At 40.6% G+C, this 12,644-nt stretch overlaps 2 protein-coding genes across 2 annotated transcripts; both read left to right on the top strand.

Annotated features, from left to right (window-relative positions):
• Positions 1-4,372: 4,372 nt before the first annotated feature.
• Positions 4,373-6,691, top strand: LOC308408064 (uncharacterized protein). Its single transcript, XM_080900133.1, has 5 exons — positions 4,373-4,498; positions 4,750-4,884; positions 5,179-5,235; positions 5,424-5,564; positions 5,668-6,691. Exons 1-5 carry the CDS (start codon positions 4,496-4,498, stop codon positions 5,794-5,796), a joined length of 465 nt encoding a protein of 154 aa, XP_080756259.1. The 5' UTR covers positions 4,373-4,495; the 3' UTR covers positions 5,797-6,691.
• Positions 6,692-7,551: 860 nt separating this feature from the next.
• On the top strand, positions 7,552-11,193 carry aar2 (AAR2 splicing factor). Its single transcript, XM_080899345.1, has 3 exons — positions 7,552-8,611; positions 8,693-8,922; positions 10,136-11,193. Exons 1-3 carry the CDS (start codon positions 7,849-7,851, stop codon positions 10,301-10,303), a joined length of 1,161 nt encoding a protein of 386 aa, XP_080755471.1. The 5' UTR covers positions 7,552-7,848; the 3' UTR covers positions 10,304-11,193.
• Positions 11,194-12,644: the final 1,451 nt, after the last annotated feature.

A 12,644-nucleotide genomic window follows, 5' to 3' on the forward strand; every position in this document is an offset into this window, starting at 1 on the left:
AAAATCCTTGTCTTATACTCTCCTAAAAGTGCTAGAAGAGTACCCTTAGGTGTCCTCTCGGATTTCACAGCATTTTTCTGTTATTATTTAAACCTCCTGAGTCATGCTCTGCTTGATGTTGAAGATCAGAGGTGGTGTGTTTTGTTTTGTTTTGTTTTGTTTTGTTAAAACATTGAATTTTGTTTTGCTTCAGGTCCCACACGCCTTCTGGCAAATAATACATTGTTTTCCCTTTGCAACTCTGCTGTGAAGATGCAACCGATGAATCATCTAGTAAGCAGCTGTCGCATGTGCATTGAATAATTAAAGAGAAAAACACCCATTCTAGTGATTCATTCATTCATTTTTAAATCCACCTTTTTAGAATATTACTGAGTATAAAAGGTTACTTTCAGGTTTATTAAATAAATGATTATGTCATAGTAAATCTGCCGTTCTCTTCTCTTTGGTTTAGAGTCATGCAGAGTGTCTCCCATCTTTTTTATCCAATAATCCCTGCTGTTATTTTATAGTTCTGCCGTGTTGGATCATTCAGCATCATCTAAATTTTAATATATTACCACAGAATTCTTCCAAAGGTCTGCCTAGTTCAGCTAACAACCTGACTAACTTTACCGATATCGATCAAATATCACAGTCTGCACTCCCATTGGTCAGTGTTGGTATTCTGCTTGTTAGGCAGAAGAAGGGCAACAAAAGATAAACAGGGCAGGCTATAATAGCTTTGTGGAGTTGGAGTTGGGTAACATTCAGCTCTGTGTACAAGTAGGAAGATGGCAGTTTTTTGTTACTGAAAATGTAACAAAAGCTACAGTTATATAATCAATATGGACTTAAAGGACAGACTTATAAGCTTTAATTCAAGGGGTGTCCAATACCACTGATGAGTTAGAGCTGGTCCAGTGTTTTTACAGTGTTCTGTTTTTATTTATTATTTTGTTTTGTGAGCTGCTTCTATTTTTTTTTCTTCACAAGTTAATGCGGTAAAAGGTTGTGAGATGTTTCCAAGTGACGTGTTTGGAAAGCAGCTGTGAACCACAACGTGCCATCAAAAGAGCTCTTAAGTACAAGTGTAACAGACCAAATATCAGCTGCAAAACAAGAAAAAACAGCTCCTTCAGCGTGATAGCGAGTGCATTAGAGAGGCCAAATCATTTAGACAGGAAAAAAAACAAACCAAGGCACTTTGCAACATAACAAAGTCCACATTTCCATGGATGACAACACCGGTGGATGATCCTGGGATCCTTTCCATTGTAAATGGAGCCTGACTGATATTTAGGACGATACTGATATTTGTTATTTTAAAAATATGATATTGCGATATATTTGTCGATATCTTTTTCTTTTTTTTAAAGAAGACATAAAATAAACATAAACATTTGTTACGTGTACGGTACTTTTTTTTTATCTCCTACCTGAAGCTGCACGGATCAGCTGCTTGTTGCGTTTGGTGGGTTGCGAATAGGGAAGTTGCAGAGTGCCCTCTGGTGGACAACTTATGCAATATCAACACCCACAACGTGGTTGAAGGGCGTTTCTCTCTTCTATGTCATTTATGAGCTGTTACAAATGCAGATACCAATAGACTGGCATACAACTAAGTCAGTCGGGCTCTAATTATAAGGATACAGAGGGTTAACGACAAGGTTCAAACCATACCTGAAAGTAAAAGGAAAGACTTTGCCAGAGCAGTTTGGAAACATCATTCTTTAAACAAATAAAACTGACATCAACCTTTACCGGAATGACGGGACAAAAAAAATTTGGCACAGCCATCCATTGGCTCATAAATCAAGCATACAGCATCTAATAAAAAAATGGACTGGAAACAGTATGATGCACAGACACACATGCTTTCCAGTTTCACTAATCACTAGTGTTGTGATGACACAAGACAGAAAGAGTCATGAAAAACTTAAATGTTGGGCTAAACACCACAAAGTAGGAAACTCATTCCACATTAATTTATTAAATTACATTCTAGCTGCTGAAAATAAGTGACTGTGAAAGATGGTTGTGATTTTTCAACAGTTCATGCAATATTTTTGTTTAACTCAAAGCTGAGAGTCTGTACTTAACGTCCATATTCACTCTGTAATAGGGGTGGGTTTTAATAATCGATTTATCGATTAAAATCGATTCTGGCTTGGATAACGTGATATCGATTCATTAAAATCCTGAATCGATTTTTTTATATAAATGTATTTTGCCCAAAATTCAAGAATCTCAGGTGAAACGTCACAAAATTTTGACAACCACCAAACATTTAAAACAGTAAATGAGAGCAGGTACACGGCTTCTGCACAAAGACGTAAACACAAAGCGCGGACCCGCGGATCAGAATCAGTGAGATGTCGCCTTTCTCACCCGACAGCACGGACACGGTCTGGGCTGAAAGCCGACAGCTCGCTGATTCTGATCCGCGGGTCCGCGCTTTGTGTTTACGCCCTTTTTGCGCTGATTCTAAAGCTGTTAGTTTTATCTCTCTCCAAACAATATTGACCAAACCAGCAGCAAAAGAAGATCCCAACTACGCTTCACAAAAACATCGTCATGGACTCCCTCTGACTTTTTCTGTTTTGCTTCCACCACAATAAAATCACACTTCATGCACAGCTCTCTCTCTCTCTTTCTCAGTGTACTTCAAGAACAGTTTCCCGTCTATTCACGAAATCTGTTTTCTGCATTATTCGCTTGCTTGTTACGCACAAGTCCACCGTTATTTACAGCGCTGTCGGCCACTGTTTTTTTTTTCCTTTTACTTACTTCCGAAAAGAAAACCTAATTTCTGCCATTCAATAGGCTTCTGAACAAATTTAAACTTTTTAAAATTATACAAAATGCAAAACGCTGTGTCTCTAATAAAACCACTGTAACTTCAGAGATAATGTTCATATGTTGATTAATGGTTTTCTTTCGTTTTTGATGTACTGCAGAATATTTTTATAAAATCCCAGGCCAGGAAAACCTCCTTCATGTTTTTCTGTGTTTTATCTTCAGCTACTTTGACACAAAGGCATCTGCTGTGATGCTCACACCTTTGATAAAGTCTGGAAAGTGTCAGCTTCCTTTTTATAGATACAAAAATATGTAAATGTACTGATCTGAATTATAACATTTCTGACTGTCTGAGGCAAAATTTCCCAGATTCGAATCGAATCGAATCGAATCGAATCTATTCTAGAAATCAGTGACGATACCCAGCCCTACTCTGTAACACTTGAATTTGTTTTTGTGAAATCTTTAAATGAGAAAATGTGTTCTCTGGTGTGTTGACAAGCACTTATTTTGCTTTCACGATGCTTGATCTGTTCATCATTCTTTAGCTGCCTGTGACCAGCCATTTCAAGTCATCTCACAGCAAACCAGCACACTGTCAGCTGGATTTGGCACACATGAGAATTCTGTTAACGAATTATATTTATAGCTCACATTGAAGGTGGTAAAAATGTACTATTAAATCAAAAATTATGCTTTATTGTTTTGATTTATTGTTCTGAGTTCAGTCTATGTGGTTATTACAATTGTGAAATAAATGCATATTTCAGGCATTTTATACAAGAACTATCTAAAAAGGGCAGTTTCACATTTACAGAATGTTTGAACTGAACACATTAAGGTGTTTTTATCTGTAGCTGTGTTTGTTAAACACTTTACATTTTTGTGGAATTATATGTTTTGTGTCTTCTCCAGATTTGGCTATATCTGTTTAGAAACACATGACAGTGTATATAAACTCTTTCTCAAGGATTATATCATGTAGCCATGATTTTTGTCCTTTCTACATATCTTTTCTGAAATGTGTTTAAAAATACTTTGCAGGCATCCAATAAACAGACAAAGTTTATTGCAGAATTCACTGTTTCTCCCAAACAAGTTGGTTTCTAAGACTTTTTTTTTCTTGTGCTGTAAGTTAAATGTCAACTCAAACTCTGACTGCACACTTTGTTTGTGAGATGTGATTTCCCACACTTTCACTCTAAGAGTGACATTCATCCTCCCAAGCAGTTCCCATGCAGGGTCATAGTTTTGACTGCTCTCTCTGGTATTTCATTCCATTTTTTATGTTGTAGGCTGCCTTTTTTTTCTTTTGCTATCACAACAAGCTTTTAAAAAGTTTAAATCGGCGCTTTGGATAAATGCCGCGTCGTGTCTTTCCAACGAAACCGAAAGGATGGAGGCAAATGATTGATTGCAGAAGTTGTCCTTGACTTGATCGGACTGGAGTTTGGTGAAATCCTAAGCCCGGCGTCAGCAATCCACGACGGGGAAGGAAATAGGAGCAGTCAGTTTGGTAATGTTGGAAGCCACGGAGCGCCACATCGGAAGTCTACCCGTCGCCGTATTAACGTCTCCGCCACAGGTAGTGCAAAAGTACTGAAGGGGAGCCAAAGAAAAAAAAAAGTGAAAGTTTGGAGCTCACCATGAGCGAAGACGGTCACGACTAGAGATGGGTTTGCTCGTCTGAAGATCCTGCAGAAAAACATGATAAATGGTAAGCGCAGTTTGAACATCTGGTGCGTACTTACGCAGTAAATGAGCTGCTGCTGATGAAGCGTGCACACCGACGTATATTAATGTGGTTATTTCGACTTTGGTCGAGATGTCAGGTGGCGCAGACAGCTGGAAACTGACAGATGCTTTTAACGCACTGTGCGCCTCAGCGGGAGCCAAATTGAGCGATGATTCGTGGCCTGTTTTCCTTGGTTGCGTGTGAAGAGTTGTAACACTGCTCTCTTTTCATAGTGTCTGACTGGAACTCTGCTCCGTAGTGTCCTGGTGGCTGTCTTGTTGGCCTACTCCTGTGGGAAAAGTAGATGTAACTATAAAGAAATACTGGGCTCCTACAGAGAAGTCATCTCCGTTGAACTACAGAATCTGGTATGATTGCAAAGTTTATCATAAGACTGTGGGATTAATTAACTGTGGTAGATATTTAAAAATGATTGTGTTTTAAGTATTGTATTGGCAGACATCCCCACTAACTAAACTACCATTAAATGCAAGTTCACTGCAATCAGTTACAGCTGTGATAAAGCTTGTGAGTTAATAACATGTGCTAGGCTGCCCTCCAGTGTTTGCTCTTCAAGTAAAGCTCTTTCTCCCCTCTCTCTTTTGCATCACAAGCCAAATAAATGTCTTAAATAACTCAACACTGGGCTTTTTCTTTTGCAGAATCTGACTGTTTCAGCGAATAAATTTAAAGAGAGAGACCCTTGTCCCTCAGGAAAGGTAAGTGGCACTACATTATATGCACTTTCAGCACCATGGACAGGGTAAAAATGACAACCTGCGTGGCACATGTTGTACATTTACGTTTGGGTAAATACAGAAGAAGTTTTCAACCTTTGACTGACATGCTAGATGGACTATTCCACCTTTTTAATTTTCTACACGTTTGGGCTGTTATCTCATGGCAGGCACGTCGCATCCTGGTTTCCATCTATGGTATGACACAGCAGATGCGGTGTCAGGGGAGTGGCAAAAATCAATCTGACCTGGAGAAGCCAGTTGAGAGCATGGAGCAGCTAATTGTGCAAAACTGCCGTCCCCAGTATTTGGTAAGATGACTTTAATGTGTTCTTCTGAGCCCCCAGCACCACCGCACAGTGAGAAAACAAGCCAAACCGCTCTTGTGCTATTTTCTTTTTCCATTTTTTTCAGGGAAATAAAACCTCTTGTTCAGCTGTCCAGAAAATACGAGGAAAGAAGAGAAAAAGGATGAGGTTAATCCGAGTTATCAAGGCACTGATCACTTGCTGGCAAAAACTTCAAAGTGTCTCTGTGCTTTAAAAGTAGGAAATGTATCTCCCTGGTTCCTATAGGCCTGTGCTACTTTCTCATGAAGACATAAGGTGAATTTACACAGTGTTCCTTGCTACAGATAGCGAATATTACATGTGACCAATCAGTGACTGTGTTTAGACAGCTATTTTTCAAAAGCAAAGTCATGAATGTTTACTGTTGTCAAGTTCTCAGTGTCTTGTGTATTAAAAGCTACACCAGCATCTGCATGTCAGCATTGCTACATTTTATGGAATAGCTTTATATAGTAAGCAAAGATAAGCTAAAGATCGACGCGTTCAGATACTTTTAGACCATTTTAAAAGTTTCTCCTGTTGTACAAACTCTTATGTTTTGTGTTTGCAAACCACATGTCATCATACCCAAAGATGTTCTTATGTCGGTTATATAGTTGAGTATATGCCACATAATAAAATTTGTACATGTTTGATTTATACTATTCTGAAGTGAGCCTATGCAGTTATTGTAATAATGATATTAATTAATTAATTATTATTATTAGGGGTGCTATAGGTGTATCAGCTACAATAGACTTTTGTTGCAAGATATTATATAACCATCCTTTTTTTCATTATTTTGATTAAGGAATGAATGTTAGTGTTACAAAATGTCATTCAATAAATATTGCACAATGTCTTTATTGTAAAGAATGGAAACATATAGAAGCTTGTTTCTGTCAATCAAGATTTTTTTTATTTTAATTTAATTTTTTTTTGTTAGTCAAAATTTTCAGGTGATGTCTTGAAATTTTCTACTCATGACAAATCACTCAATTTTAAAACATTTAGTCAGTAACTTGACGTTTTGTGAAAAAAGTTCTAACTTAGCTTCTAACTACTTTTTTTTTTCTGAGTGACGGAAAAAAGCTTCCATAAAGAGGTCACAAGAAAAAGCTAAATGTGAATAAAGCAGATATTAATACATGCTGGCTAAATCATTATATTTTAAATAAAGTGTAGCAAAAAAACCCCAACCAATCTGCTATTTATTTATTAGTGATCTGCTCTTAGCCACTTTGTAGTTTGCAGTTGTGATGGACAAGCTGATAGATGAGGTCAGGCAGGAGTCTCTGTGTACTGTGATGTTTGTAAACGACATTGTGATCTGTAGTGAGAGTAGTGAGAAGGGGGATGAGAGCCTGGAGAGGTGGAGGTGTGCACTGAAGAGGAATGAAAGTCAGAAGAAGCAAGACATGTGTGTGACTGAGAGGGGGTAAAGGTGAGGATGCAAGGAGCAGAGGTAATGAAGGCAGACAAAAATATAGGAGGTGGAGGTGGCAGAGTTGAAAATGTTACGATTTTCATTTGTGGTGACAAGGATGGACAAGATTAGAAATGAGTCTACTGGAGGGCCAGCTTACGTTGAGTGGATTGGAGGCAAAGTTAGAAAGACAAGGCTGAGATGGACATGCGCGGATACAAGAATGAAGAGGAAGAAAAGAGCAAGACCACAGAGATTCGTGGATGTAGCGAAGGGGAGCATGCCAAGGTTTGGTGAGACAGAGGACGATGCATAGGGTGAGATCTCTGGCGACACCTACAGGCAGCAAGCAAAAGACGAAGTGCAAATATAGATAATATACAATAACTATACACATACACAAATCATATAATACATCTATATAATTATTCTATTATACATAAACGATTTATAACATTTTAAATTTATTAATTAATGTATTTAAATTAAAAGTAGACGGACACAAATGTGTTTCATGGTACTGTTTCCGTCCGGAGCAAGAAATTTGTGGCACAACTTCCACCATACGAACGACTCGAAACGTCAACAGCTGGATGTATGAAGTGTGGCTGTGAGAAAGGCTATTACACCGAAGTTACTAACACAGTGTAGCTTTAAAAAATTTTTTGCCATGTTTTCAGTCATCGAGAATCGCATCAATTGAAAGTATTAGCGTCAAAGCAGCAGCGGCTCTCTGACCTTTTGAGGAAATCCGTTTGAGTGATCTGCATTTAACAGGTGAGAGCAGAGTTTAGTTAGTTAATTCGTTAGTAGATTCACGTTAAGTACCCCTTAAAAGACATGGCCAGCAGCAGCAGTGGTAGTGTGGACATGGATCCAGATGTTGCCCTGAGGCTTTTCGAGGAGGGAGCTACCCTCGTGCTGCTGGGTGTTCCTCAGGGTACAGAGCTCGGAATCGACTGCAAGAGTTGGCAAGTGGGTCCTCGTTTCCGGGGTGTTAAAATGATCCCCCCTGGTCTGCACTTCCTCCACTACTGCTCGTCAGGCTATGGAGGACAAATTGGCCCGAAGACAGGCCTCTTCCTCTCTCTCAAACCCAGAGAGATCATACTGGCCAACTGGGACGCCAAGGAAGAAGATCTGGACTTCTCAGCCTCCAAGAATGAAGAGGAGTTGAGTCGGATTCGTGCCAGCTTGCGCGAGCTGGATCCTTACCTGGGCCCCTATCCCTATGAGGTGATGAGGAAGTGGGTGTCCCTCACTGACCGTATCAGTGAGGAAATGGCCAAAAACTTGCAGCCTCTCTCAGGTCGAGTATGTGCATTCAGTGACGTGATTCCCGAGCTTCAGTTCACACACACCAAAGACAGGGCGGAGCAGCCGAGGAATGACACGGCCTGTCAGAGCATGAAAGAGGGGCTTGACAGGCTCCCCAAGATGAAACAAAGGGAGGGTACGGAGTTGCGCTTCTCTGTCATCCCTAAGAAGACCTACCCTCCCGGGGCTACGCCGGCTGAGATCACCAAGTGCAGCATGGACCTGAGCTACGCTCTGGAGACGGTGCTGGAGAAGAACCACATGCAGGACGCTCTTAACGTGCTGGGTATGTATCACATTTGTTAAAAATGGGTTACTCTTGATTCATTATGCAAGAAAAAGTACTGACATTTAGCCCCTCTCTCAGGTGAGCTGCAGTTTGCCTTTGTGTGTTTTCTCTTTGGAAATGTGTACGAGGGCTTCGAGCACTGGAAGTGCCTCCTCGCTCTGCTGTGCCGCTCAGAGGAGTCCATTCTGAAGCGCAAGGACCTCTACCTGGGGCTCATCGCCGTGCTCTACCACCAGCTTGGAGAAATACCTCCTGATTTTTTTGTTGACATTGTATCTCAAAACAACTTCCTTACCTCCACGCTGCAGGTACATGCACAAATCAGACTATAGTGTTTGTCACTTGATGCTCCTTTATATCTAACTAAATAATATATATTCATCTCACTGGTGCAAAATTGATTTTAGATGTGAACTAAGATGTTGTGATATTAAAAAGTTAAAAAAATGTGTTCTTGCAAACTAATCTTAAGTAATTTAGGGTCCATTAACCAGTATCACACTTTTCAACCAACAAGCCAGAAGATCAGCCTTTTACTTGCTCCTTGTGTGACTTTATTGGCCCACAAAAATGACAGTTTAATTTCAAGATTATACTATAGGAACATATAATTTTTTATTAGTAGATTCAAGCTGTATTCAGACTACATTGTGATCTGTGGACAGAATTAGAATTGAGTACATCAGAGGGACAGCTCAGGTTTGAGAGTTTGGAGAGGGAAGGCTGAGATGGTTTGGACATATGCAGAGGAGGGATAGTGGCCAGATTGTACAAAAGAAGCTGAATATGGAGATTCATGGATGTAGTGAAGGAAGATATGCAGAGAGTTTGTGTGACAGAGAAGGATGCTAGGGATAGGCGGAGATGGAGGCAGATTATCCACTGTGGTGACCCCTAAATGACGCAGCTAAAAGAAGAAGATTATTAGGAAAAAAGCTGTAAATAAAGGTTTAAAATAAATGTAGTGGAATAAATAAAATGGAAGTCAAAGCAGCTAAAAACAGTCGATCATTTCGGTCAGCTCTGTTCAGGGGTAAATCGGTCAGTGGAAACACCGTCACTGGTCCAAATGGGTCAGCAGCTGGGGTATCAACTTTCCCAGTAGAGTTTTCTGCTGGCCTTGGGCCATTGGCCTGTTGGTTATGTTGAACCCTGCATTTGTACTACTTAAACCCCAGCGGGGATTAAACCTGGGCTTGCTCCACACTTTGCATGCTCTTCTGGTTAAATGTAAAAAAATAAATTATAAAGATAATAATTCGTATGCAACGAGAAAGGGATGTTTAAATTGCCAGTGTGTTGAATACCTTTCACAACACTATTTTTTTATGGCTGGTATCTGAGGACAGTTTATAATTCGATCCGTACAACATACGTTCATAATCCTGAATGATCTCCACGACACACAGAAATGCTTGCAAACAGAAAATGGACCACAGTATCAAAGCATCACCTGAATTTTTACAGATCACATTTACAGTTACCAGTTTATAAAATTGTTTGATTAATTGTTCTTCACAGGATTTTTTCCAGTTTGCCATTGGGCCTGGTGTAGATGCCAACCTGCGTAAGAGAGCAGAGAAATTCAAAGCCCACCTGACCAAGAAGTTCAGATGGGATTTCGATTCAGACTTGGACGACTGTGAACCTGTTGTGGTGGAGCTGCCTGAAGGTGTGACAGTCGACTGAAACTACTCAATGGACTCTCCTCACCGAGAAAAAGGAACACAGAAGGAGATCCACAAAGTATCTTATGCTACAGTCACACTAGGGAAAACAGTGGGTGGAGACGACGGCACGACCAAACATTTTTGCAACTGACTGATCTCATTGGCTTTCAAATAGTTGCTTTGAAGATGGCGACCAAGTCTGTGATCACTTGCAGACAACTGCTATCTTTAAAGTGGATTTGGTGATGGCGATAAAATGGCAATACACTGAAATTCACATTATGTACTTACATTCAGAGTCCAGCTAGGACCTGATAGTTTTGAAGCATAATTTCAGACATTTCTACACGAATGGTGACACAGCTGCTGCAGGACGATGATTCAGCTGCAGAGTCACATAAGCATTCGGCAGCCTCACATTTAAATTAGCAGCTGGCAAACAGTTGCAGAGAGATGCAGTGAAGTCTGGTTCAGCAGAGACTGACTCAGAAAGATTGTGTTGTGTTGAATCTGTTTGTGTTCATAAATTAGACAGCATACTTTCTCCAGTCTGTCTGAGAGTGATTGCAGACAGAACCTATTCAGTCATTCAGAGGCTGAGCGTGTTGTTGGTCACTGCGACTGCTTCCAGCTGTTTGCTACCATCATTGTCTTTCTCCTAGTTACAAGGAATCCTCATAATGTTAGTTTGTGTAGCTCTATTAGTTCTTTTGCAGAGTGCATTGAAATGATCGTGTGTGAGCTGCACTACACCTGTGGGAAAAAGCATACTCACAAGATTTACCAGGTTTTCTGAAAGGGTTGGAACTCATAAAGTAATGATTTTCTTGTTAAAGTACTGCTTTGTTAAATTTTGTTTTTATTATATTTCTTTACTGTAATCAATTTAATAAAAACAGCACTTCTGAAACAAAATATCCACCTGTGTCTGGTGGTTTCTGTCACTGTTGTTTATCATTAATGAAGCTTTCAATACTTGCTGCCATGTCTTTTCTCTTTCTCCTCCACTAGATGGCGCACATAGGCTTATTTACAGCTTTAAAGCTGCTCTATAACACCATATTTGCAGATTGTCAGTTCCACAATCGATAAAAGCTGCTGTTTTTGGTGGGAAGGACTTGTAAGAAGAATTTCATACAATTTAGTAGCTTTTTTTTTTTTTTTTTTTTTTTGCCTGTCCCGTTTGGCTCTTTTGCCATCAGAATTGTTGTCTAAAGGCAAAGAAAGATGCCCAACGGATTTACTTTACCAAATTGACCATCCCAGCCTTGCCGTAATGGTCCATTTGATTCACCTTTTATTGTTTATTTTATTTTCACTTACTGAATACGGGACAGACTTGACTGGGGGAAATAAGGAGAGAAAGAAAGAGGGAAAGAGAAACAGCTGAGAAGAGGGACGGGGGAGAAGGGCAAAAGACAAAAACCAACAGAATGAGCAGAAAAAAAAAAAGAAATAAAAAATGCATATATCAATCACCTGGGTCACCTGCTGAGAAAGAAAAAAGAAAACAAGCACTGTCCCAGAAAGAGCTGAGGAGAGTCCCAGATGAGGGCTCACCCAGCAGCCGCGGAGCAGAAGCCAGGGGGAGTTGCAGTGACGCGCCCGTGAGCTCCGCCGGCAGCCAGCCGCGCCTGAGTGACCGAGCCCCAGGCCGAGAGGCCGGGGGCACCCCACCTCCGAAGTGGCCCGAGCGAGCCCCAGGCTCCAGGCCCCGATAAGCGGCCGCCAAGGAGTGAGCCGGTGTGTACCTGGACGCCCACCCCCGGACACAAAGAACCACCAACGCACCGATGTCCGAGGGGGACCGCCACTGGCAGGGGAAGTGGTGGTAGGGGGAGATAGGCCTCCATACCTTGGAGGGCCTGAGATGTCCCCAGAGAGGTGGCGCCTGACACCCAACCTGACATATAGACACAGACATACAGGCACACACAGATACAAACATCCATTCCCACCCTCATGCTCTCATATGCACTTACTCCACACTCAACCAACAATTTAGTAGCTTTGATAAGTTTTTTTCACTTAAAGAAGAGTAAAGAGAAGATAAAAGGTGCTGCTATCATGATGACATGGATGACTGGGATAAGAGCTTTTTTTGTTAATCGACCTTTTCTTCTTCCACCATCACTCTTAACACTTATCTTCAAATATCTATATAAGATTATCTAGAGCGGTGTGGAAAAACACCAAAGGAGGAATGTAATTGTATACATATGCAGTTACAACTCCTATACAGTTTACCCATACCTTTCAGCTCCATCCTTTCAATTACAACGGTGGATTTCACAGACTGTGCTCTCCTGTTGGTTCATTGATCTGTTCACCCGTTAATCTTGCTCTTGCACTTCTTGAAC

Source organism: Rhamphochromis sp. 'chilingali', assembly GCF_963969265.1.
Source record: "Rhamphochromis sp. 'chilingali' genome assembly, chromosome: 12".
NCBI lineage: Eukaryota > Metazoa > Chordata > Actinopteri > Cichliformes > Cichlidae > Rhamphochromis > Rhamphochromis sp. 'chilingali'.

Coding starts and splice junctions, on each gene's coding strand:
- LOC308408064 (XM_080900133.1), top strand. Junction 4,885..5,178: donor CCGTTGAACTACAGAATCTG/GTATGATTGCAA, acceptor TTTCTTTTGCAG/AATCTGACTGTTTCAGCGAA. Junction 5,236..5,423: donor ACCCTTGTCCCTCAGGAAAG/GTAAGTGGCACT, acceptor ATCTCATGGCAG/GCACGTCGCATCCTGGTTTC.
- aar2 (XM_080899345.1), top strand. CDS start 7,849: ATGGCCAGCAGCAGCAGTGGTAGTGTGGACATGGATCCAGATGTTGCC. Junction 8,612..8,692: donor GGACGCTCTTAACGTGCTGG/GTATGTATCACA, acceptor CCCCTCTCTCAG/GTGAGCTGCAGTTTGCCTTT. Junction 8,923..10,135: donor TCCTTACCTCCACGCTGCAG/GTACATGCACAA, acceptor TGTTCTTCACAG/GATTTTTTCCAGTTTGCCAT.